Consider the following 26,259-nt stretch of genomic DNA (forward strand, 5'->3'; position numbering starts at 1 on the left):
TCTACTGTACAGTAAAGTGAATCAACTATACATATACATACATCCCCTCTTTTTTGGATTTCCTTCCCATTTAGGTCACCGCAGAGCACTGAGTAGAGTTCCCTGTGCTACACAGTAGGTTCTCATTTGTTATCTACTTTATACATAGTATCAATAGTGTATATATGTCAATCCTCATCTTCCAATTCATCATACCCTCCTCCTTCTCCCTTGGTATCTATATGTTTGTTCTCTACGTCTGTGTATCTATTTCTGCTTCGCAAATAAGATCATCTACACCATTTTTTTAAGATTCCATGTATATGCGTTAATATACAATATTTGTTTTTCTCTTTCTGACTTACCTCACTCTGTATGACAGTCTCTAGGTCCATCAACATCTCTACATATGACCCAATTTCTTTCCTTTTCATGGTTGAGTAATATTCCATTGTATATATGTATCACATCTTCTTTATCCATTCCTCTGTTGATGGACATTTAGGTTACTTCCATGTCCTGTCTACTGTAAATAGTGCTGCAATGAACACTGGGGTGTATGTGCCTTTTTGAATTATGATTTTCTCTGAGTATATGCCCAGTAGTGGGATTGCTGGGTCATATGGTAGTTCTACTTTTAGTTTTTTAAGGAACCTCATACTGTTCTCCATAGTGGTTGTATCAATTTTCATTCCCAGCAACAGTGCAAGAGGGTTCCAATTTCTCCACACGCTCTCCAGCATTTATTGTTTGTAGATTTAAAAAATAAATAAATTTATTTGTTTTATTTTATTTATTTTATGTCTGGCTGCATTGGGTGTTCGTTGCTGCATGTGGGCTTTTCTCTGGTTGCTGCGAGTGGGGGCTACTCTTCATTGTGGTGCACAGGCTTCTCATTGTGGTGGCTTCTCTTGTTGGGAGCATGGGCTCTAGGTGTGTGGGCTTCAGTAGTTGTGGCACACGGGCTCAGTAGTTGTGGCTCATGGGCTCTAGAGTGCAGCCTCAGTAGTTGTGGTGCACGGGCTTGGCTGCTCTGTGGCATGTGGGATCTTCCCGGACCAGGGCTCGAATCCATGTCTCCTGCATTGGTAGGCGGATCCTTAACTACTGAGCCACCAGGGAAGCCCTGTTTGTAGATTTTTTGACGATGGCCATTCTGACCGGTGTGAGGTGATACCTCATTGTAGTTTTGATTTGCATTTCTCTAGTAATTGGTGACATTGATGACCAAGCATATAAAAATATGCTCAACATCACTAATTATCAGAGAAATGCAAATCAAAACCATAATGAGACATCACATCATACCCATTAGGATGGCTACTATCAAAAAATTAAAAAACAAAACAGAAAAGAACACATGTTGTGAGGATATGGAGAAATTGGAACACTTATGCACTGTTGATGGGATTGTGAAATAGTGCAGCATCTAAGAAAAAAATTATGGAGGTTCTTCAAAAAATTAAACATATAGTTCAGCAATCCCACTTACTTCTGTGTATATATCCAAAAGAATGGAAAACAGGATCTGGAAGAGATATTTGCATACCCATGTTCATGGCAGCACTATTCACAGTAGCCAAGAGGAGAAAGCAACTCAGATGTCCATCAACAAATGAATGAATAAACAAAATGTGGTATATGCATCCAATGGACTATTATTCAGCCTTAAAAAGGAAGGAAATTCTGTTACATGCTACAACATAGATGAACCTAAAGAATTTTATGCTAGGTGAAATAAACCAGTCACAAAAAGACAAATACTGTGTGATTCTACTTGGTATCTAAAGTAGCCAAATTCATAGACACAGAAAGTGGAAAGGTGGTCCAGAGGCTGGCAGTGGGGTGGGGGGAGAGAGGAGAGTTTTTGTTTAATGGGTATAGGGTTTCAGTTTTTCAAGATGAAAAGTTTCTGGACATCTGTTTCACAACAATGTGAATGTACTTAATACTACTAAACTGTACACTTAAAATTAGATAATACAGTAAATTTGATATTGAGGTTTCTTTACCACCAATAATAAAAAAAATCAAATACTTTGGAGGTGGTGGCTGAGAGCTGTGTGAAATGTTTCCTCTCATGAAATTCAGAAAAAAAAATAATGTGAATTGGATCAATTCTTCTAACAGGTAGATACAGTTACTTTCACTATAGGAATATAAGTTTATTTGGGAAAAGTGAATAGGTAAATTTTGAAACAATAAGAGAAAATAATATTTCAAGGCTAGTTGTCATGCAACTCCAAAGTTAGGTGTAGTGGGTGATAAATTGCAAGAACCTCGTGGTTTATGGAAAAGCAACAATTTAAAGACATGAAAGGAGTACAGAATAAGGGAAAATGTATGTTTCAAACTTTGGTATAGGTTCATTGTCTACCAGGGACAGAAATAATAAATTACCTTTTCCATTCTCCAGTACCTGCTCTATTCCAAAGAATCTAAACTCAGTTTATTTCTAACTAATATAACTCAACAGTATAAGAGAAGCACTTTGGCTAAACTGGTACCCCAATCCTCATTTTTCACATGTTTCTAAATAAAACTCAATTCCAAGCATGAAAACAAAGCTTTACAATTCTTTAAGGTTAATTTCAGGCCAAGTTTATGGATGTATTTCTGCTAAAACTTCAATTCAATTCAAAAAACAATAAGTATTTGGGTAGTCATTATATTTGAACGATTATATACTTCAGAATAAAATGATTTTTAAAATACAGTTAACACTCAATTATGTTAATAATAAAGTTTGGTTGTAAAGAAGCATAATTTAAATATTTATCCAAGTGTTAAGAATTTGTTTACACCCTTCTCTACTTATTACCACACATTTTTTTTAAAAACAGGGAATTAACTTGAATTTACTGTCTTCTTCCTGACCCTTCCTTTAAACATAGACATTAATGAATTGTGAAATGGGCATGGTGATCAGAAAAGAATGAGTGGAATGGACATGACTGTAAAATGGGTATAAAATGGGAAAAAGATATGACTTCAGCGGTTTTAACAGTTTCAGATTCCTTACCTGGAAACCATTGCCTTGATGACATCTTGTTTAGAGTGAAATAGATCAAAACCCAAATTTATTACACTCTTAAAAATTAGCATTCAGTCACTAATGAAATAATTTTAAGGTTAATAACTGGAAAGTATACGAAGTAAAATATCTTCCTAAAATGTTCTCTGAGAATTATTTTACTATAGCATATTTCAAGTGAAATTAGTACTTGAGCAACAGAAAGTACACAATAAAAACACAAGTCACATGAGAGTATAACATTCCAACTCAACAACTGAGCTTGCTATTTGACTTGAAATGCCTAATTTTCATTAATAGTGCTTTGCCAATTTAACACGCAGATTGGTTTGGTAACCATTTTAATTGAACTTTTTTAAGATTTAAGAATATTAAATAATTCGAAAAATTTTAATTTTTACTTAGAATCTATTTATTTGATAGGAAATGTGAAAATGTGTTTTTAAAATCTCAAATGCCTGTTGTTGGTTATAAACACCAATCAAGTATATTTTGTACTTTATGACAGCGGTATTTGAAAGTGGTTCTAGTTCTAATGTTAAGCCTAGTTTTGTGAGGAGCCACACAGAGGAAAGGAATTAAAAGTCAAAAGGTATAACCTGAGACTCCAACCTTGAGAAGGTGTTCCTGGCATAGTGCATGATACTGTCAAAATCATATCTTTCTCCAAGCGAGTTCACTTCTCCAGGCTCCATCTTCAGAAAATTGTACTCTTGACCTAAGAATTAGGCACAGAAAGCACTTCAGAAGCCTCTTAACAGACAGAAAAGAGAACAGAAGAGCCCTTCCTGCCTCTATCTGCTCTCTACCAAATGCCGATCGCTGATCTTCACGACGTTGTATTTATACACTAACACTCAGGTACTCGCAAAAGGGTACATCCAGTGCCAATGCTTGCACTTGAATATCATCCTGAAAGAGTAATATTGAATTTAATTAATAAGTTAATTTTGGCAAAAAGGTAGATTACCAAAAGCATTCTTTGGATTTGTTTTCTTTGTATACTCTTTTACCGTCTCTAAATATTTGTTTCTTTAAAACTACTGGGGTTTTTTTTTTTAACAATATTGTGATTATAAAAAGTTACATTTTTACTTAATAAGTCTCCCACCTCTCTCTTATGACTATATTTGCCAAGACCAAGAAAAAAAGCAACTTCCTATTTGTGTTAGATTCTATGAAACACTGGAAAAAATATAAAAACTGTATTTGTATGTACACAGAACATTGCAGGCGTTTGCTATGTGACTTTGTCACTAAAGATAAAACCACAGCAACTGAAACAAGATTCTCTTTGATGAAAATGAGGCTCTATTTGGAGGGCTTTTTTGGTCAAGAGAATATGTTTCAGAACATACTTTTTCATTTTTTACTTTTCACGACTGCTTTTTTAACTTCTGGACATCTTCATGTTAATAGATTTCTCAACTGCCTGTTTGTATCTGTATTGTAATATTATTTCTTGAAATTTGAAAATAACATAGTGTTAAATGTGTAGATCTACATCAATGGTTCCAGAGGCAGAGTATTTCCCCAGAGATTAGGTTTCAGTGATTCATTTTTCACAATTTCAGCAGCCAAAGATGGCTGCTTTTATAGCTCATTTTGAAACATCAAAGTGTAAAGTTGAGTTATTAGGCTTCCAAATTCAAGGCTGGAGTTTAAAAAAGAACTATTATTGTACAACACTTATGTAACTATTTTAATTTTATTCCAACTGCTGTATTACTACTGAATATAAAAATATTACATTAAAAATTTCCCAAAAAGCAATAAAAAAACTGAGTGATGCCACAGAGTATAATATCTTTCCTACATGTGATAAGGAAGTCTGATATACTCACTTGAGCATTAAAGATAAAACAATCAGCATGAAGTTACAGAACCCAAGTCCCAGAGTAAAGTGTTTCAATCCACCTTACAATGAATTCACACAATGAATAGTTTTCAATGAACTAAGCACACCATATAGTAAAATACACGTTCCACAAATCTCTGGTTTATCTGTCTGTATTACAACTATTCTCGGGAAATACCCTGCATTATCTTCAACCTTTGATAGAAGTAACTGCTAAAAACTCTCTTCTTCATTAAACGTGGTAAGTATATTTTAGTACAACCAATTCTAAGGTGAGATTTTTATAAAGCTGTGGGGCTGATTTTTTAATATTAATCTATAATCCACTGGAGATTTCAAATTTCAAGCACAATATGTGAGTATACTCTCTAATTAAAGCAAAATGTTTCATAAAAATTTCTGAAAGTGGAACATGAAGCAACTTCAGTAATACATTTTGATGTATATAACTGAGCAGTTACCATGTACGTGACATAGTGTTTTGTGCTAGTTAAAAAGAACACAGCCATACTTGGTCCAAATAAAGAAAAGCAGACATTTCATAACAGAAGAGAAGAGGATCAGAGATACAGAGCACCAGTGGAACTCACCCTAAACAATTTTTTAAAAAATGACAACCTCCTTCTTGAAGGCATGTTCTAAAGTGGATTAAAGTAATCCAATCTTTGTACCAAATTGGCTCCTATCATAGTCACTAATTTTGCATATAAACGCAGCTGAAGTCCACACTTATTAGATGTTGCCTTAGAATAACACTTGATCTAAAATTTCTGAGCCAAAGTAAGTCACAAATTTGCTGAAGATTATTCTCCAATATGAATTTTTCATACTAGAATTACCTTGCTATAGTATGGTCAGCCTTCAGTATCTGCAGGGGACTGGTTCCAGCAAGCCCTTGGATACCAAAATCTGTGGATGTTTAAGTCCCTTATATAAAATGGTTTAGTACAATGAATAAGAAATTTCGATTCAGAGGTTGGTTGAATCCACGGATACAAAACCCTATGAATATGGAGGGCCAACTGTCCATACATACAAATGACTGCAAGTGAGTGAGAAAAGTGAGAATAATCATATGTTGAGAATATCGTTGAATCCAAACAAGGTATGACAAAATGTGCATGGAGTTCCAAATACTCATGACATCTCATGCAATAAATTGTTGTTTTCTATTAGATTGAATGTTGACTCAAAATATGAGTCAACATTATGAGTCATATTGACTCAAAAATATGAAAAGCCATAAATTGTTTAGCACTGTGTTAAGTATTATACATTTACATACTATTTATACATTTCTGCTTGTTTTAGCTACATAAATTTATGTTGAACCAGAGTCCTATTTTTAAGAGCAAGAATCATTCTTGGAAGTTACTTCCTTTATAAGTTATTTTGTCCACATAATAGAGGAAACTTAGTAACTGTGGTTGATAGAAAACTTTTCATTTAGTTGGTAATTGGAGTAATTTTCAGAAATATTTTCTCTTTGTCTCCCAATGATATAAAGTATAAGATGAATCTTGATAGCTGGTCAGGCATTAGAGTCTTCTATATTGGGAGTATAGATGTCATTTACTTCTCTTTCAACACTACAGATTACTTATTTATTCTTGAAGTGATCTCTTCCCTGTAACATCACATTCATTGATTTTTCTCCTACTTCTTAGACCAAACTTTCTTAATCTTTTGAGAGATATTCTACAAAATGTTGCTTAAATATTGGTGTTCCCCATATTCTACCCACAATCTTACTTTCTTCTTCCTCCAATATTTTCCTAGACAGTGAAATCCACTAACAAATTTCTATCTCTAGATATCTTAAAGTCTAGACTCACCTTTCCTTTGTCTACTAAATATCTCCACTTGGACCATCTAAAGGCTTCTCAAACTCAAGGATATGCTAAATGAAATTATTTGTCTTTCTTCCTCTTAAAAATATGTTGCTTTATCCATATTTCTTAGTTCATTTGATGGTGCCACCATTCACCCTGTTGCCTAAAAATAAAATCTTGAAGATTTGCTTTCACATGATGTCTCTCTTAAAATATTTTTGAAAGATTATTCCTCTCCTTCTTCTTGGCCTACACCACCCTAACTGAGGACTTAGTCATCTCTTATAAACAATTTATTTAAGTTTCTAATAGGTTTCCCTGATGTCACGTTCATCCTCTCCACCCCCATATCCCCATACTCAGTTAATAGTCCCTACAGCTGAAATAATTCTTTTTTTAAATCTGAACTTGCTCTGCTTTCAATCCCTTGATTATTCTCCAGTAGCTAGAGGATAAAATCTAAATTTCTTAGCTTCAGATAGAAAATCCCTATGATCTAATCTCCCTTGGTAATTACCAACTAGTCTCTCATGTAACTTACCATGCAGCCATTTGGGAAAATAAAAATGATTCAATTATCTGTAATTGTAGCTTTGATCATGATGCTTTTATTTTTTTTCCAGTTAGAAATTCCATCACTCTTCTGGGCACTTAGAACCCCTTTACTTCTAAATTTCAGTTCCTTTGTGACGTCTCCCTTGACTCGCAAGGCACATTTTGTCACACCTTGCTTGAACTGGATTGTGTTCTCAATATAACACTATTCTCACTCACTTGCAATCGTTTGTATACATGGATATACATACACTAAGCTCTGTAATTTTCATGAAGTATCTCCAACATCTAATAGTGCCTCGATAAATAACTGGCAGCAAATATGCTATGAACAAATAAATAGAGCAATGCTGTAAATCACAGGAAATTCTAAGGAATTAAATGTTTGTAACTTAAAACTGGCCATGAATAAGGAAATAAGGACACATTTCTGCTTTGCTTCTGCTTGAAATACACACAACTTTCTAAGACAATTCTAAACAACAGGATTTTTCTTCTGGCAATTGAAATGTACTTATCTTTATGAATTATGAAAGGTAAAACAAATGAAAAACTAAATGAGGTGATTATCACACATCAACTGTTGGAGAAAATTAAATTTTAATTATATATTAACTATTGAACTACTGAAACTATTGAAAACATTCTTAAGAATTTGTCTTTAGTGTAGTTCAGGGGAAATCTCAAGAAAATATTTGGACTATCCTGGAAATGACTCACCTCCCTGGAATTTTCTCCAGAAATTGTCCCTGATATAATATAGATTTGTATGGCAGCAGCACATTTTGTGGCAAACCCTGGACCCTTTTTAAAAGCCAACAACGTAAATTATAGAATTAAGTATAGAAAATACTTTTTAAAAATTTATTAATATTAATTTATGTTTTAATAGCCTACACCCATTCTTGGAAAGCACCGAAGTTTGGATATGAAATAGCTAAATCTTAAGAAAAAAAGCAAGCCTAAAAAATGCATAAGATCATTTGATCTGCAGGAAAAAATTAACAACATAGCAGCTATTTTTAAATCAAGCAAAATGTTGATCTACAATATCAACAAAATCAGTTCACATTTTTTAAGAAGTTAAATAGTACAATACATTTAAAAGATATTTAGTCAACCTTAAACCCAACACATTCTGAAGCCTCTCACCTGGCTGGATGTTTTCTCTTATGATAGTTACATGATTATCTCGATCTGGTCGTGTGTGTTCATGCCAAAAGCCTATCACATGGCCCAATTCATGAACAACAATTCCAAATTTATCACAGTTCTTGCCAATAGAGATAGCCTGAGGTCCATTTCCACGCCGACCTACATAGGAGCAGCATCTGGAATAAAGTAGAAAGTGCAGATGGTGGTGGACAGGGAGATTCTGAGTGAATTACAGTAGGGTGAAACTTTTGTAATGAACTGTAAAGTCCAACACATTCAGAGGCAGAACAGTTTTTCATTAATAAATATTTCATTAATAAAAATTTCTAGTAATCCTGGTAGATTTATGTACAAGTCCCCAAATAATCTATTGAAGTGCCTTTGTACTAATTCATATATTAGAAGATGTGCCTTAAATAATTTTTAGGAGTATTCAGAAGATAAATCAGAAAATAAAATACTTATGATGATGATTAATGGCTATTATACATATAGTTAAACTCAAGACATCAACTCACATGTATTTCTAATACAATTTTTTATCCTCAAAACCCATTTAGGTAACCACTTTGTCAATATGGTTATCTAACAATAATCCATTATTTCAGTATTAAAGATAAAAACAAAGTTTATTTTTCCTCTTTGAGAAAAACAATTAAGTTTGTGAAAAATGTTGGTTAATTAAAAAAGGAATTACTTTTCCTCTTCATGGGAGAATTTTTTTAAAGAAGAGAACTTTTAAGAGAAGTCAATCAAGGAAAATTAGTTTCAAAAGGTGAATTATCTAGGGTTAATGGTTGACTGGTGAAGGTAAATCAACAACTGGTAGAATTATGAGACTGTGTCAAATGGTCAGGCAAATGTTTAGTGTGATAGTCCATTTCACCTTCTGAAAGAATCTCTTGGACTTTCAGAATGTGAAGGACGCAAAGCATCTTCCTGCAAATTTTCTTTAATTTATTGATATTTATACATATTCAGTGATGCTTTTCTACCCAAAATATAGATATTCCATTTATTCATTTTGTGTGTGTGGGCATACATGCATGTGTGTCAGTGTGCATGAGAGAGTGTGCACACACATGCAAGGGTTGACACATACGGACACACTTTAAAATAAGCTTTAAATGGTATAATAATATGGTAACTACAATCATAGTTATAAATAAAATTACACTTAAAACTTCAAAATTTAGGGTTTACATTAAAATAGCTTATCTAAGGGCCACCCCTCTAGACAGCAACAGAGGGCAGTAAATAACTGGTCTTGAATAGATGGGAATCATAATGTGCCGGACACTGAACATCTTTTCTAATTTATTAAGTTAAAAGAGGAAATTGCCCAAAATTAATTGCCCAAAATTTTAAAATGCATTTCACTAATTTCACTTTTCAGAGTAAGCACATTTTTCATTCCAATTATTTCTGTAGGCTTTAAATGCCAGTTAGAAAAAGTAATTCAGCTTATTATTTATGAATCTATTATAAGAGTTAATTAAGTTTAATAAATCAGTAAAAGAAAGAAAAGTGAGGTAACTGGTAGGGAAAAAAATCAGGGAATTGTATTTTTGCTCTCAGGTAGATTTTTTTTTTACCATGACTTTTAAATTTATACATACATAGTTATTTATTACATACTGAAATAGTAAAGTATTAGGTGTAGCAAAACTCAAAATTTGCAAATTTTGGAGAGATTTAAACTGAAATATTTGCTACCATAAAGCAATAGTGATGAAAGTGAAATATCTGAGGATTATACAGCAACTAAATTACCCACACTGAATCATTTTTGCTGGTTATATTCAGAGAAAAAACTACTTTGCAAATCAAAATCCAGGAGATAGTCAAGCAATGTGGTTGATTCTTTTAATCTAAAACACCTTTTATTAGCATAATTTTACCTATAACAATTTCCAATAAATAAGATAGGGTTTCATAATGGAAAGCAAAAATACATTTCACACTGGCTTTTACAATGGTCCTGTGAAGAAAAATGTGGTGGTTTGATTTCTGAAATACTACAGGTCCAGGAATGGAAGAATTCTAGATGCTCAAATGACTAAATAGCTAAATATATGCACATACAATTATGTATGGAATGACAGGTTAATATGCACAGTTTATTTTTAATATGCACAGTTTATAAAAACATGGTTTTAACATGTCTGAGTTTCTTTCTAATTCCATCCAGGTTTGAGGCCATTTTCTTGTACATGGCTTTTGATTTTCTGTTTCAAATTTGAGTGCTGCTTTTAAAGCTTGGCCATTATAAGCCCTACCTGTCCTCTCAAGAAAATATTTTACCAATTTTAGAGAAGCCTCACTAAGCCATAGAGAGTAAGAAGGTAATCCAAAACCCACTATTCCCTACTTTGGCCTCGGATTGGTGGAGCAAAACCTATACGCACAAAGAAAGTTGCCTGTAAGCTTTATGCCCTCCCCACAGCAGTCTTTTCTCAGCATAAAGATATGTTTTAAATGTAAACTCAGATTACTCCACTTCTTTACTCAATATTCTCCAATGACAATATTGTGTCAATATTCAAAAGTATTCATTACCCCTCTCTAGGAGATAATTATACATCCCTCCCCTACTGTTGCTGGGTTTAGTCGTGTGACTTGCTCTGGACAATATCATGTGAGCAAAAACTGTGTCATTTCTGGAGAGAATCTTTAAGAGCAAATATGGTTGACCATATTGTTTCTATTCTTTCTGCTACAACTGCAAGGTTCCAAAAAGAGGCTTCTCCATCAGACTGGACACCATAGTGACGACTCTGGAGTGAGCTACAGCTGACCAGTGGCGGATATATAGTAAGAGTAAGGAGTAAGTGTTTGTTGCTCTAGCTCCTGGGATTTGGGAGTTGTTTGTTACCACGTCATAAATTGCCTAAGCTGACTGACACAGTCTCGCTATTTTGCTCAGAGGAAAATCAAATCACTTATTAAAAAAAATTATAAGATCTTACACAATCTTCACACACAAATATCTTATCATATAGATATTGTCTCTTATTATCATCCCTGTCACTCCACTCGAGCCATGAAGTTTCCTTGTTGTGCCCTGAGCATGCAGAAATACTCTTGCCTCAGAGTCTTTTTACTGTCTATTTTCTCTGTCAGAAACTCTGTTTCCCAGATATACATATGGCTTGTTTCCTCCTCTTTCAAGTTCTGTGCAAATGTCCTTCCATCCCACTTACACTACTTTCCTTTTTGTCCTAGAATTTATTGTCTATTAAAACATTTTATATTTCATTTATCTTTGCAGGGTTTTTGCCTCGCCACCTAGAATATAAGCTTTTGGTGGGCAGAAAGTGTACCTGTTTTGCTCATGCTATAACGCTAGCTCCTAGAATACAGTCTGGCACATAACAGAACTCAATAGTTACAGAGGACATATTGGTGGTTGCCAGAGGTGGGGACTAAGGGTGGGTGAAATGGATCAAAGGGGGTCAAAATGTACAGACTTCCAGTTACACAATAAGCAATTTCTGAGGCTGTAATGTGCAGCATGGTGACTAAAGTTAATACCATATCATATATTTTAAAGTTGCTAAGAGAGTAGATCTCAAAAGTTCTCATCACAAGAAAAAAAAAAACGTGTAACTAAGTATGATGATGGATATTAACTAAACTTATTGTGGTGATCACTTCACAATATGTACAAGTCTAAAATCATCATGTTATACACCTAAAACACTATGTTGTATGTCAATTATATCTCAATAAAACTGGAAAAATTTTGAAAAATAAAAAGTCAAAAATTTTAATAAATAAATACTTATTGAAAGAACAGATCTCCTAAGTGCAGGACACAGCTAACTCTAGTAATTAACAGCAAGCATCCAAAGAAGTGGTGGAAATGCTCAAGGTGAGGGGTTCAACATGCTCTTGCTTCAGCAAGGAGACTCCTCCTTCAGCCTGGCTCTCCACTTTTTCTATTAGTATAATTCTATAAATTCCTTTAAAAAACTATTTTTTCTGCTTAAGTTAGCCAGTCTCTGTTGTTTGAGAACAAGAATCCTGGCTAGCACACTTCCTCTGCCTAACTATGATATCCTTGCAGAGAGAAAACAACTTACATTCAATTTTATAGTCCCCAAAGTTAGTATAGTAAGTGGCACAAAATGAGAATTCAATAGGAAAGGATGAATAAGTGACTACTATTACAGTCTGAATAATTAAACTGACAAAAGTTAAATACAATTAAAGCATATGAAACCTAGAAAATAAGTTAACTCTACGTTTGTTTGTTTGATTGTTTTTTAGTAATCATTAAAAATCAGCATATAATAGATGAAGGTAATAAATTCAGTTACATAAATCTCTGACTTACAAAGAATAAAATCAAACAACTTCTATTACTAAATGGTCTCACATTTTGCTGTTTATAATTAATAATCTTGTAAAATAAATAAATGCCACTGAAGCTAATAGACATTCATTGAAAATTATGTATAGCTCAGTTCAAACCTTTTGTCAATAATGAGGGTTAAAGCTTATGTCCACTGCAGATGAAGCAAAGATATCATATACCTAAAAACATGCATACAGATATATATAAACATAATGTACGATTATAATACAACTTAAAAATAAGAAATACACTAGAGCTAAATGGCAAAAAGGTCTGATTTCTACTTTTTGTGTTTTAAAATTTTATTATTTTCCCACCTATCAAAGGCCTGATATGGAACTAGACACCCAATAAATATTTATTGAATAAAAATTGACTGTAGCAGAATAAGATGGGAAATATAATGCTCTAAATGATATAGGTGATTCCATATTTAATAATTCCTCCCATAAATATGGAGATTATTTTAGCTTTTATTTTTAAAAATTGCAAGAGCTACAAGTTGTCTGACTTAGTGGGTAAACTCAATGAAAGTGATGATAATGATAAGGAGTAATAAGACACATTTGCCTTCTAGATTAAAGCTAGAAACAGAACTGATAAATGTTGTCATCCATATCAATGGCACCACCTTAAAGGTTCTCCATATTCTATGGATATTTATACTAGGTATTGCTAAATGTGATACATTATATGCCACAGCTCTTATAGGAGAAAAGACTCAATACTAAATCCAATAGAGTGTTAAATGTTTGACTCAAAATATATCTTATTCCAGATGGCTTTCACTATTTTGTGTAATACCAACTGTCAAACTCTTTAATAATTTAAATTGATTTTTATGAGATATAAATGCAGCATTATCATAGCAAGAATGATGAAATAACCATAATTTCATGAAATTGTGGCCAATAATGGTAATTTCAAATGAAATTTAGAAGTCACAAAATGATTAGAATGATTAGCAGGCCAATGATCAAGTTTCATAAAAAGTATCATCCTTCCTATCACTGAAAAAATAATACAGGGCAAACTTTGAACTGGAAAATGAGCACCAAAACAAATCACCAAAATGCGACACTACTACTATAACAGTCACAAATAAACTCGAGTCCAATTTCAGGAATGTAACTACAGATTTAAGTGCCTTGGGGAAAGTCATAACTTCAGTTTTCACATCTCTAAATTGATGAAGTACATGTTCTTCAAACCTCTTTCGAATTCTTACATTTTTTAATATCAGGATTACACACAATGTACTTTAGCTGACATGTAAATTGTTGGTACTTTCCTGATCACCTCCCTATAATGCCATGTGCTGTGTGTCATGAGGGACACAGAGGTAAGCTCCCTGCTCTCATCATCGATGAAGGTAGACATTTGAACCAACAGTGGAAATGGAGCTATTATAGCTATTGTAGAGCAAAGTCCCACTGCAGGCAGCTCAAAAATGGGTGAGCATGAAATATGTGAAAGATTTCCACTGATGAAAAAGGAAAGTAAAGGCATTCAAGCAACTAAAACATCACAAAAACAAACATGAAGGAATGATAGTGAATGGGGAAAAATAGTTTAGCAGGATAAAACAAGTGAAATCGAAAACTTTGAAAAGAGCCAAATTAATAAAAGAAAATGAGTATAAATATGAATTTGTTACAAACAGAATTTGAGCAATAAAATAACAAGTGATTGGTTCTTTGCATGTATTTACAGAATTGAAGGGTGGGTAAAGAAAAGATGTATTGATTTGAATACATTATATATTTAGAAATACGTAATCTGAGCTATATCCACTCCTATTAGATAATCAGAAGGAAGGAAGAACAGTCTAGATTTGGACCTTAAAATGTCCTTAATATTTAAAAATATTAAATACATATAAAGAATTAGTTGGGACTTCAAATGTAACCAAAACTTATCAAGAGTAAGTAATTAGAGTAATTTAGAAGAAAACATTGCTTAAATAAGTCAGCTAAAAAAATTATGGTACTATCAAAATATATAGAAAAATAATAATGTATAATTTTTCCTAATGTCACTTAAGTAGGGCCAAAATTAAAACTCATTACTTTTTAAGTTAAGTTAAATGTTCTAGGAAAATATGGTAGAACAAAGCCAGATGATGTAATGCCCCCAATACCTAGTGAAATATATACTTCCTCCACCCTGAAAATATGTGTCATTAGGGCATGAACTATTTCCTCCAAAGGAATTATGCATTTATTTTTACTTCTCTATGTGAACTATAATAGAGGGTATTCAAATACTTATAGTTGATTAGAGATAATTCCTCTTTATAGAAGAATTTCAGCTAATAAATGTAGAAGGAATAAAAGAAAAGAACAACATGAGAAAATGACTATTTTGCAATGATGGGAACTTACAATTGAGGGACCTGGCTGTCACCATTTGAATCCACTGATCAATCACAGTATCACTAAAGTGGTAGGTCCAGGCATATGTGCCTCTTGATGTGATGCAGTGTAAAGTAGACAGCACACCCTATCAAGTATTCTTAGCAAACAAACAAACAAAAATGGAAACAATTTAAATACTCAAATATTTAAATATAAGTTCCAACTAACTGGAAATATAGGGAGAAAAAATTTGAAAGTTTTCACAATGAAAAGTCTTTTAAAGTACACAGCATTGCTTGGAGAACTGCTGTTACTGTAACTTGGCTAGATTATGGGATTTGTGGAGAGAAATGGTGGCAGCAGAAGCAGCAGATGGAAGCTGTGGTAAGTTCATGGCATTCCTTAAATGTTACATCCAAGCATCTAGGTTTTATTCTCAGGCTAGCATTTCCCAGAATGTGTTCTGGAATACTGATATACGTTCTTCACTATTAACAGGGTGAGATGGGTGTTCCCTTTTTAAAATAAGTTTAGGGAACACTGTACTCTATATTTCTTTCAATTGGTTGAATATTAGTAAGGTTTAGCACACTGCTTGTAGAAATACCTATTGAAATTTAACACAGCATTTTCACAACTTATAGAATAGTTTATTTTGAAGAGAGTATTATTATCCTGTAAGAAGCAAATCTAGAAAATATCACTGTAGGAGGAAACACTGAGGAATCTCAAAAAGTGTAGTATTTTGCTCTGAAGAGTATTTTTTGAAGATAATTCTAGTGGCAGTGAATTGGTTAGGCAAGACTGGAGAGCAGTTGGAGTACAGCCGGTGTGAGGGGACAAAGACATGAATGGACCAGGGGACTGACATGGGATAAAAGTGGAAACCATAAGACATAGTGGATATCAACAGAAATATTTCTGTTGATATCACTAAAAATTCAATCACTAAAAACAATACTGAGTTTTCTAACTCAGGTTAGTGGGATGTTGGCAATGCCACCATATAGTTAGAACAGAAGGAAAGGCAGCTGTGGTGGTGGAGGATGCACAGAGGTCTGTGATCAAAGAGTATATTTATTTAATATATAATATTCTCTTATGTAAAATTCATACTTTCCCATGGGCAAAATACTAAGCAAATATTAAAAAGTGAATCTTACCTATGGATTTTTTTTTTCCCTTCTAAATTTACTTAAGTCATTCCCTGGTTCTACTTACCCACAAGGCCTATATGTGAATACAATGTAACTCTCTTCATCCCCTCTTTCAATGAAAGTCACACATGTGTGCTTTTCCCAGTGCCTCATGGCCTGCTTGAACATGGCTCGCTGGCTGCCTGGAAAAATGGCATGACATTAATAAAACAGTGGGCTCTTCCAACCCAGGTCTGGCTGCACAGGTCAGACAACACCTCTATCATCAACCAGAGAATACTAGCTCCGACCACTGCAGTGAGCCACTCTTGAGAGTGGACACTGCCTTCATAATCAGTAGGCTTGAGCTTACTGTCTCTACAAGTATGTGTGTACAAGGCTCTGTGAACGAGACATACATTATTCCTGTCAGCTGAAATCAGCTTCCAGATTTAATGGGTACATTTGAAATTCAATTTAAAAACCAGAATAGTTCTTTAGATTCTTAGAACTCAAGACTAAATACATTTTTAAATTTCAAGACACACTAACTGACAACTCAGGTGAATGGAATATTTCTCATGTTTCATTTAATACTATGTTTTATATGTTAGTATTCTTTAAAAATATACAATTAATCTATATGATAATTATTAATTCTTTATCAAAATAGACTCTCTGGGAATATCTTACCAGTGAAGTTGCCTCCTATAACGTAAGGAATAACACCTCCAGGCCATACTCTTTCAGTTCTTGATGTAGCAGCTCTGGGAACTCGATTTTTCTCATTTTGCCCTGAGAATTTTAGAGGTACTTTTTCCTTAACTGTGTTGTTTTGCTCCAAGCCTGCAGTGACATTTAAAACATTCTGTGAAACAGAAGTCCTTGGTCAGAGAATCATTTACCTCTTAAAGGACAAGGTAAAATGCCTTATTTACACATTTATATAAATATGCCTGAAGTCAAAATGCATTAAAGAAAAACTTCATTTATATTACATACTTGAAAAAAGTGTTAAAATATTTAAGTAGTTCATGTCAAAATACTATTTTCTAATGCTCTATGAGCAAATTTGATGAATTTCCATACAACAGCCCACAGTGGACAGAAGTCAGGTAGACTTTGTAAGCCACAGAAAAATTTTTTTGTTTTCTACTTTACTAGAGCACTAAGAAATTCACCACTAGAATTAAAAAGACATTGTTTAAAAAGTCCTATGATGTTCAAAACCTTTCTTACTCCTGCTAAATCCCTAGTCCTTTAAATCAGAATTGATATTCTGTAGAACAGTTTAAAATTGTGAATATTACACTGTAGAGATAGTAAATGAAATAGAATAAGACAGATATGGTCTCAGATTCTGGGACAATGGGCTATCTCTATGTCACTTTCCTCGGGATTCATATCCACACAACAGAAAAGATTTAGAGAGCAGTACACAAGGTGAACAGGCCAACATAAAATGCAGTCTATTGTGGAAGAGCTTTCAAGTCTGCAGTCACTAACTTTTCTTGATGACCCTTCATAATTTTTTGTTACTGTTTTATTTTTCCTACATTTTCATGATTATTTTTTTCTTATTTATATATCATTGTTTATGCAAATAGTTTACCACTTACATACACTTCAGACACAACGAATACTGAATGTATGCGCCCTATGCCTGTGTTCCTAACATGTCTAACTTTTTAATATCCTGGAGCAAAGTATCTTCACTTTGGAAAATTAATCCTTAAAAGTAGGCACTTTAAAATATTTAATTAGTACTAATCAATTTAAGATATGTTAGGATATGAACTTTGAACAGAAGACTTGAAAAAGAAACTCTAAAATCTACAGTGATTAATAAATTCAATACTTTAAATATTAACTAATCATTAAGCCAGAAGGCAGTTTCTCTGAATGTTTTCTCTATATATTTTTGGAAGGGTAAAAAATATTTTCAATTTTTTTTTAATCTAATTAATCAGTTTGACAATTTACTTTAAGTGGATTTTATTTCAAAAGAAACAGCCATGATATTTTTCCATTTGACTAAAACTGATGTAGCTCCATGCTTGATAGAAATACCAATTTACTGGAAATAAATACCAACAATAAAATAAACACCTAATACATTTTTTTATTAAAGAGAAGCTGAAAATAAGCTAAAATATTTCAAATGTCCCCAATTAAGTTCTAAAAAACTTACGTTGGATATCAACTAACAAAATAACAATGAATAAAGGACTCTTTCTCAGCATATATCCTTTCCATAATTTGCAGCTTAATGGCAAACAGAACTACTATGAGTATAATATTCACTGTACATCGTGTCTGAAACTTTAAACATTGATATACCAGAGCCAATTCTTCTTATCCTGTCTATAAGTTGGTAGAGGGCCCCTCGTTTCTTTGACATACCATGGTCTCCAAATCCACCTTAAAGAGTAAAAGAAAATAGTAAGTTAACTTCACTGTAAATTAAAGTTCTTGTAAATAAGTAATAGTAATAGGCTACATTGATTTCTCTTTGGACATCTCTTTTTATGTGGTCTTAAAGTAATGAATACCCATAAATCTTGGAAGAGGGTAAAAATTCTACAATAACAAATTTTAGTAACTAAAACTAAAGGGGTAAGAGAAATTAAGAGAGCAATCTAAATGACTTTATTTGGACATCATGGCAATTGCATCATCTATTGATAATTTGAAACATTTTTCTTCATTGTGACCTTGACATCACATAGTATTATATAAGATGACAACAAGTTGTTCTTTCCTGTTGAGTGCATTCCAGCTATTTTCCCAATACAAACTAAATATTTTCAGATGGCAAATCAGCAAATGGAAATAAAAATGTTAGAAGAGCATAGGTATGTAAATTCTCAATGCAACAGGAAAAAAAAAGCAAGTGTATAGTGCAACTTTTGCCCCAAAGCTTGGATAAATTTTGAGATATTTCTAATAGCATATGACATTTTATAATGTATTCAAATAAATTTTGAAAATTAGTTTCTATAATTTATAAAAACCAATAACATAAATTTAAAAAAATTCACAAGGTGAGAATCCAAAAGGACGTCCAGCTGCAAAATACACTGTTATGTTATGCAATTTGCAAAATTTATAAAGGTGATATAAAGAATTTTATAGCTCAAAATGTAGAGGAGAGGGTGACATAAGGAAATATGTCTCCTTGCAATTTTAAGAACAAAGTCATATCAGAAAGCAGATCATTTGACGAAAACCCAAATCTTCTGATTCTCATTCCAGGGCTTTAACAAAATGCTCTCCCAGTTTTATCTCTTATTTTGCCTTCTCCTTGAATCTTTGATAGACAAATACAAAGAGGTATCATTGAATAAACAAGTAATTTGATCACTAATGATATCAGAACAAGTGGTTCATGAGCCTCTGGGCTTAGACAATGAAAGAGGACCAGAAATTCATGCAAACCACAAAGGGTTCTTGCATGGAAATAGTTTGAACTATTTCCTTCCAATATTTTTTCCCCTTTGAAATTAATACTGAAACCTAATTACCTAGATTGAAGCTAATAACAAACAAAAACAATAATAAAAATTATTAATATATAAGCCTCTTATAGGAAATATCAATTAAGTCCTTATAAGGCAAATAAGTTACAGTGCTTGTTCACTAATAATCTGCTTAATCATTTGAATTACATGGTCACATTTTTGCCGTGCCCCTTGAGAAAAAGATTTGAAATTTTTTTCATTGAATATTTTAGAAAGATGAGGTAATACTTAAATGCATTCATTCCTAAGCAGTTACAACAAACATTCTTAAAGGATAGTAAAAATGTATTTGAAATGACCATTGCATAACAATTATATTGCATATTAGATAGGTCTGAAACACATATAAATAGGTATAGAAAGAGGCTACAAATAGCTATAGAAGGAGGAAAAAAGAAATGTCTTAGTTAATATTAAGGTAATTATAAGCATAAGAATAATTATAGGCTAGGGAAAACATTTCAAGACTCTTAAAGTCAATAATGTTTTTTGAATAATTTTTATAGCAATATAAATAAAATTCTGTGTAGATAGTTCACTGAAATAGAAAAAAGGAAAATTCATAATGTGTTTCTCATATATTCTAAAATTTTTAAAATAAAAATATACAAACCTAATAAATATTTGAGAAAGACAATACATTTTGAAATAAGAAAATAAATATAGTCAATTCAGCACAAACTAACAAGAAAGGGAAAAGTTAGAGTAAGAAAAAACTAAAATATAGAATTCTTTATGATGTTTGAAATTCAACTGAATAGTGCAAATTACTTTGAAACATGTACCTTTCACATATATATTTACAGTATGATTTTTATAATTGATAGTATAATTCTGTTTTATGCTATTTATCTAAATAATGATATTTTACTTCCAAATGTTACTATTTCAGAGCTTAACTATAAATGAAATGACAAAATTACATAGTATTAAAATGTTCTAAATCACAGAAAATGAATGTCCCCAGTACAAAGAGAGGACAATGGGTTAAATAAATGACCTGAATAAAGCTTGAATCTAATGAAAATTTTAATAAAAATTGAGAATGTAATGTGATAAATTTAAGATTTTGCTGAGTTATATCATTGCTCTCTTGTTCCAAATCCGTTGTCTCTGTGACAGTGTTAAGTGTGAGATAGTGGTTGGAGTCTGTCAATAAACATACCTATAGGAATGTACTATCTGCGATTACACTGCAAAGCAGTTTCCCTCATATATTTGGTGTATGTTTCAGAAAAGACTCACTATGTATAAAAAGGCTAAAGCATATTATTTTTAAGTACTGTATTATTTAAGTTTTATTACCTTACATAAATTTCTTATATGTAATAATATTTTGATTATGTACAATAATGTCTTTATTCTTAAAAGGGCATGCTAACCTATTTAATATTGAAAAGCTATGTTGTTGGCAATTCACTTCAAAATATTTTATACATACTTGTACATGTATGCATGCACACATACATACAGAGAGCAAATATGGTAAACTGAACAACTGCTGAATCTTCAAGGTGTATGGTTGTTGTTTGCATTATCCTATCAACTTTTAGATATCTTTGAAACATGTCATAATAAAAAGCTGCGAAAAAGTAAATTGGGCAGAGTCTTAAGACTAAAATATATTTGTCTGCTAGATACCACAGAGGAACTATATGTTTTATTTTCCATAGAATACAAGAAGAAAATAAAAATAACATTGGACAGAAGGAGAGATTCAATGAAATCAAAAAGCATGACACTGAATAAATGTTTTAGCAATAACTACAAAAATAAATTTAAAATTTTTAACCTTGCAATTTTTCTCCAAAATAAAATACAGAATAAAAACTGTATCAAGATAATATAAAATATTTTTTAAATTTTAGTACAGATATTTTAAAATGAGGACCCAAATGTCTTTTAAAATATTACAAATCTCATATAGGCATAATTCAAATATGTTCAAACAGCTGAAATTGATAATCTCTTCCAGGTTTCCACAAAAATTATAAAAATAGATATATAAATTTTTCTAAATAAGTTTGTATTTAATGACTCTAAGAATAATTTACTTTTTGCATCTCAATATCTAAATAGGAGGCAACTGAATATAATGTTCAAGACTATGAAATTTAACCTTCCTCAGAATTGAATTTTGGTCCTGACTCAGTCATTTCCTGGCTATGTGACAATAAGAAAACTACGTAACCTTGTAAATCTCCATCTCCTCACTTGTAAATCACAATAAGCAGCTACCTTCATGGGGTCATTGTGAGGATTCAAAGAGCTAACACCTGCAGAGTACTTAAACCAGGCCCCGTACATGGTACATGGTAAACACTACAATATCTTTGTTAAATACATTAATTAATAAAATTAAAACTATGAATAAAACTTAAATTTCTAAATAGGCTCATTCATATCAAGAAAATCAAAGTTGATCACTGGAATATTAAAAATGATCTAAAGAGTATTTTAGCATTTCAAGAGTATATTTTCTTCTAAATGAATGCAAACTGAATCAAATAATCAACTGTACCTGTGGTATGTCCAAATTTTCCAAAGGGGTTCTGTGTAAGGTCAATTGTCCTATCAATTTGAAAGATATTTAAGTCTTCATCGTCTAAGGCAATGTCACCCCAAAACACAGCTAAAAAACAAAATTTCAATTAAAATATAAATTATTTAAGAACAAAAATCGACGCAAACACAGCTAATTAGAAAAAATATTGCTAAAAAATGTGGAAATGTGGTCCCTAAAGATATAGAGATATTTCAGAAAGTAAGTGTAACTGAACTTACTGGACCTGTTACAGTGTAATATGAGCCACCTGTGAAAGGATGTGACCCACTCTTTTTACTTTGATGTTTGAGGGGAGAGGGAGAAAGTTATTTCTTTGAATGAAATGGCCTCAGATTTATGGGGTGGGGGGGTTCTAAGAGAAGAAAATTCAGCAATCATGGCTAATTTGCAAATAAGTGAAAATCTGATAAGAATGCCTATATTTACAGTGGATGTCTGAGATCAGCAGGTCTTCACTGACAGGTAGAAGAAGAGGTAGTAGCAACTAAACCGTGTGCTATGATAGTTTCATAAAGTGAAGTTCAATTGAGACAAAAGAATATTGCACTGTTATAGCAACTTATTCATCACATTTTTATACAGTTATAATGCACTTTCTCTAAAGATGGCATTGCCTCTGAGTCTCTATAAAATGTATAAATTAAGTCAACTTTTATTTAGGCAATGACCAGGTGCTGACCTTTCATCATTAATGACAAATAAGACATTGTCCATATTTTTAGGAGCATCAAAATCATTACCCTGATCCTGGAAACACTCTATCTTTTATGCCCAGCAGTTTATGCTACTTAATAAAGCAAAGCTCTATAAACCATTGTGAATGTATTTAAACCAGTAAGTGAATTCTCTTTTAAGGTCAGAAATATACATTTGCATAACAAAAAATGGCCTCCTTGTTTATTTGAGTCCAAAAGTATCCCTTTGTACTATCAGATGTCAAAATATAATAACTTTAGGAAATGTAGCAAATTTAAGAGAGAGAATAAATTAATCATGAAATAGTAAAACATTGACAAATGCCATGGAAATTCTGGGATACTTGTTTCTTGATACAGGTTTACAAATTTGCTTTTTAAATATTTTCTTCAGATTTTTCTTCTGCAAAACCAAAAAGGCGAGGAGAAATTTACATTAAAAAATTTAGAGAGAATCCTACTCAATATATTGTAATCACCTATAAGGGAAAAGAATCTGAAAAAGTGTATATATATATATATATATATATATATATATATATATATATATATATATATATATATATATATATATATAACTGTATCACCATGCTGTACACCTGAAACTAGCACGACATTGTAAATCAACTATATTTCAATTTTAAAAAGTGAAAAATATTTAGAAAATGACAAAATCCATCCTTTTCAAATCACTTTTACTAAATTCAAACCTTAATATGTATGAATTTTAGCTATAAAAACTAATTAATAAAATTAGTTTTAAGTCATAAATTTCAATCCTGAAAGCTATACAATGTTTTAGGCTTTGATCAAAGGTTTATCATATAAAATTGTATACTTAGTTTAGTTCACTTATACAAAACTGACATGAGATAAGAAGGGGTTTATTTATGTGTAAATCTAGAAAGGAAGAAAATAGAAACTAGTTCAAGACGCGTTATCAGTTCAACATATGAAAAAATCTTCATTAGAATTAGAATTCGCTCATCAACCCCTCTCTTCTGCCCTACTGTCAATGGAATGGCAGTCTGTAGAAGTAAAGTGATGCTTACAATCTTTTGATATCAGAGACGAAGAAGTCTGTAGAAGAGTTAATAGTGCTGACTAAGAAGTTGGTCTTGATGCCTGAAATTGAATCCAGCTTCTAATCAGCTTCATACACATGCAGCAGGAACTGCTAAGTCTCCACCATCCCTAAAGCCAGACATCCTAACAAATAGATGGCCTACCTAAATAAAATATTTTTCAATTATATAAAGGCTGGTTCATTTACATAAATAAATTTTGCACTTTTTTTTCAAGATTTTTCACTATTCCAAGGTAGATACAAGTTTGCTAGTTATTTAAATCTCCTATCGTGTATTACTATGCACATAGTTGTGAACACCGACTGGCAGTGACTCTCTCAGACTGCCTATTCCTTCCCTAGTGCTGGGGGACAGTTAAGGACACTAAAAAAGTGCTTCTCTTTTATTTTTCCAGGAAACACAGCAAATCTGGTAAAAACGCAGGCTCTGATTTAGTAGGTCTGGGGAGAGGTCTCAGATCTACATTTTTAAGAAGCTCTCATTACTACAAATAATTATCATTGTCATTATCTTTATTAGAATCATTTTTTTTTCTCCAACAATAAATTTTACTCCTCTCTGAATCAGCTGGTTGACTTGAAAGCTTAAGCATTCAACCAAATAAAGTGTATTTTGTCTGTACTACATTTATATAATAAAGGTAGTAGTAAAATAAAACTCAAATGTGTTTTAGATTTTTATATTCTTGTAGTGACTTTTCACATACAATAGGATTCATGTCTTGATGGATTATATCAAACGAAGATCAGCAGTCCAAGTTGATATAACACTTCACAGAAGAAAAAAAAAATATTTCTGGGATAAGAACGGCATAAGACCAGATGATTCTCGAAGGAGACAAAACTGCTCTGGAGTACATAGCCTATTTTTCATTTATTGTTATTTTTTTCTGAACTAATAGCCTCAGTAGCTTTGCAGTTCTGAATATGCCATGAATTGCTTCAGGAGCAATAGTGAGTGACTAAGCCAATTCGTATGTGTGTAGACGATATACTGTAGGCCATATACACCATTAAATCTTGATATTATCTACAGCAACAAAAAATAGACATCTTAGAATTTTCAACCTATCACATTGTATAAAATGCAAAATTTCTTTTTTTTTGCACACATTTGAAGGTTTCCTTAATTCACCTTCTACTTTAGTCTAAGTGACTTATTTCTACATGTTAAATATTTACTTATGCATTGGCATAGCAAGTTGGACGATGACAATTTATATTAATATGGATTTAGAATTTGCATTGTAATCCAACATATATTTTTTATAGAGGCTCCAAGATATTTGTAATTTTCAAGTCTACTTTGGAGCTTTTTGTTTTTCTTTCTATATGGTATTTTCTATTTATTTTCATCAAAAAACAAAAATTAAAGAGAAATACTTTTAAAACTATAGATTATCAGGCTTCCCTGGTGGTACAGTGTTAAAAATCCACCTGCCAATGCAGGGGACATGGGTTCAATCCCTGGCCCAGGAAGATCCCACATGCTGTGGAGCAACTAAGCCCGTGTGCCACAGCTACTGAGCCTGAGCTCTAGAGCCCGTAAGCCACAGCTACTGAGCCTGCATGCCACAACTACTGAAGCTCGCGTGCCTATAGCCCGTGCTCCACAAGAGAAGCCACGACAATGAGAAGCCCTCGCATCACCAACCTGCCGCAACTAGAGAAAGCCTGCGCGCAGCAACGAAGACCCAACACAGCCAAAAATAAACAAATTAATTAATTAAAAAAACTATATATTATCAGTCATTAGCCCCATTTAATACAGTGATTTGAGTTTAGTGATATCAGATACAGAAGCAATATAGGAAACTGGTTATAAATTACTATACTAGGGAAATGTTCAGTACAATTAGAATATTTACTATCTGTTTGGAATTCTGCTCAGATCCAGTCAAAAAATAGGGATGTAGTTAACCAATAGGCCAAAATAAAATGTCAAAAATAACATTTTGAAACTACTTGGAAAACCACAGATTTTGTTTTTCCCCAAAGGCTATTTGCATTCACTGTACTACAAATTTTTTTTTTAATCAGAGACCAAAAAAAAAAAAAAAAACAAAGGGTGCTTTTATTGCACATTTTATAAAAGAATATATGGTGAAAATAAGCCATCCAAGG

General features: G+C 32.4%; 1 protein-coding gene across 1 annotated transcript in view; it reads right to left on the reverse strand.

Annotated features, from left to right (window-relative positions):
• TLL1 (tolloid like 1) overlaps positions 1 to 26,259 on the reverse strand; it is a gene marked incomplete at both ends in the record, with an annotated part of 248,343 nt that overhangs the window by 116,081 nt on the left and 106,003 nt on the right. The window contains 6 exons of the mRNA XM_082653600.1: positions 3,626 to 3,731; positions 8,411 to 8,589; positions 16,352 to 16,469; positions 16,960 to 17,112; positions 18,607 to 18,687; positions 22,309 to 22,419. Of these exons, the coding sequence (XP_082509726.1) occupies positions 3,626 to 3,731; positions 8,411 to 8,589; positions 16,352 to 16,469; positions 16,960 to 17,112; positions 18,607 to 18,687; positions 22,309 to 22,419 (748 nt within the window). The remainder of the gene's footprint in view (positions 1 to 3,625; positions 3,732 to 8,410; positions 8,590 to 16,351; positions 16,470 to 16,959; positions 17,113 to 18,606; positions 18,688 to 22,308; positions 22,420 to 26,259) is intronic.

The sequence above is a fragment of the Grampus griseus genome (genome assembly GCF_964374135.1).
Source record: "Grampus griseus genome assembly, chromosome: 4".
Lineage (NCBI taxonomy): Eukaryota > Metazoa > Chordata > Mammalia > Artiodactyla > Delphinidae > Grampus > Grampus griseus.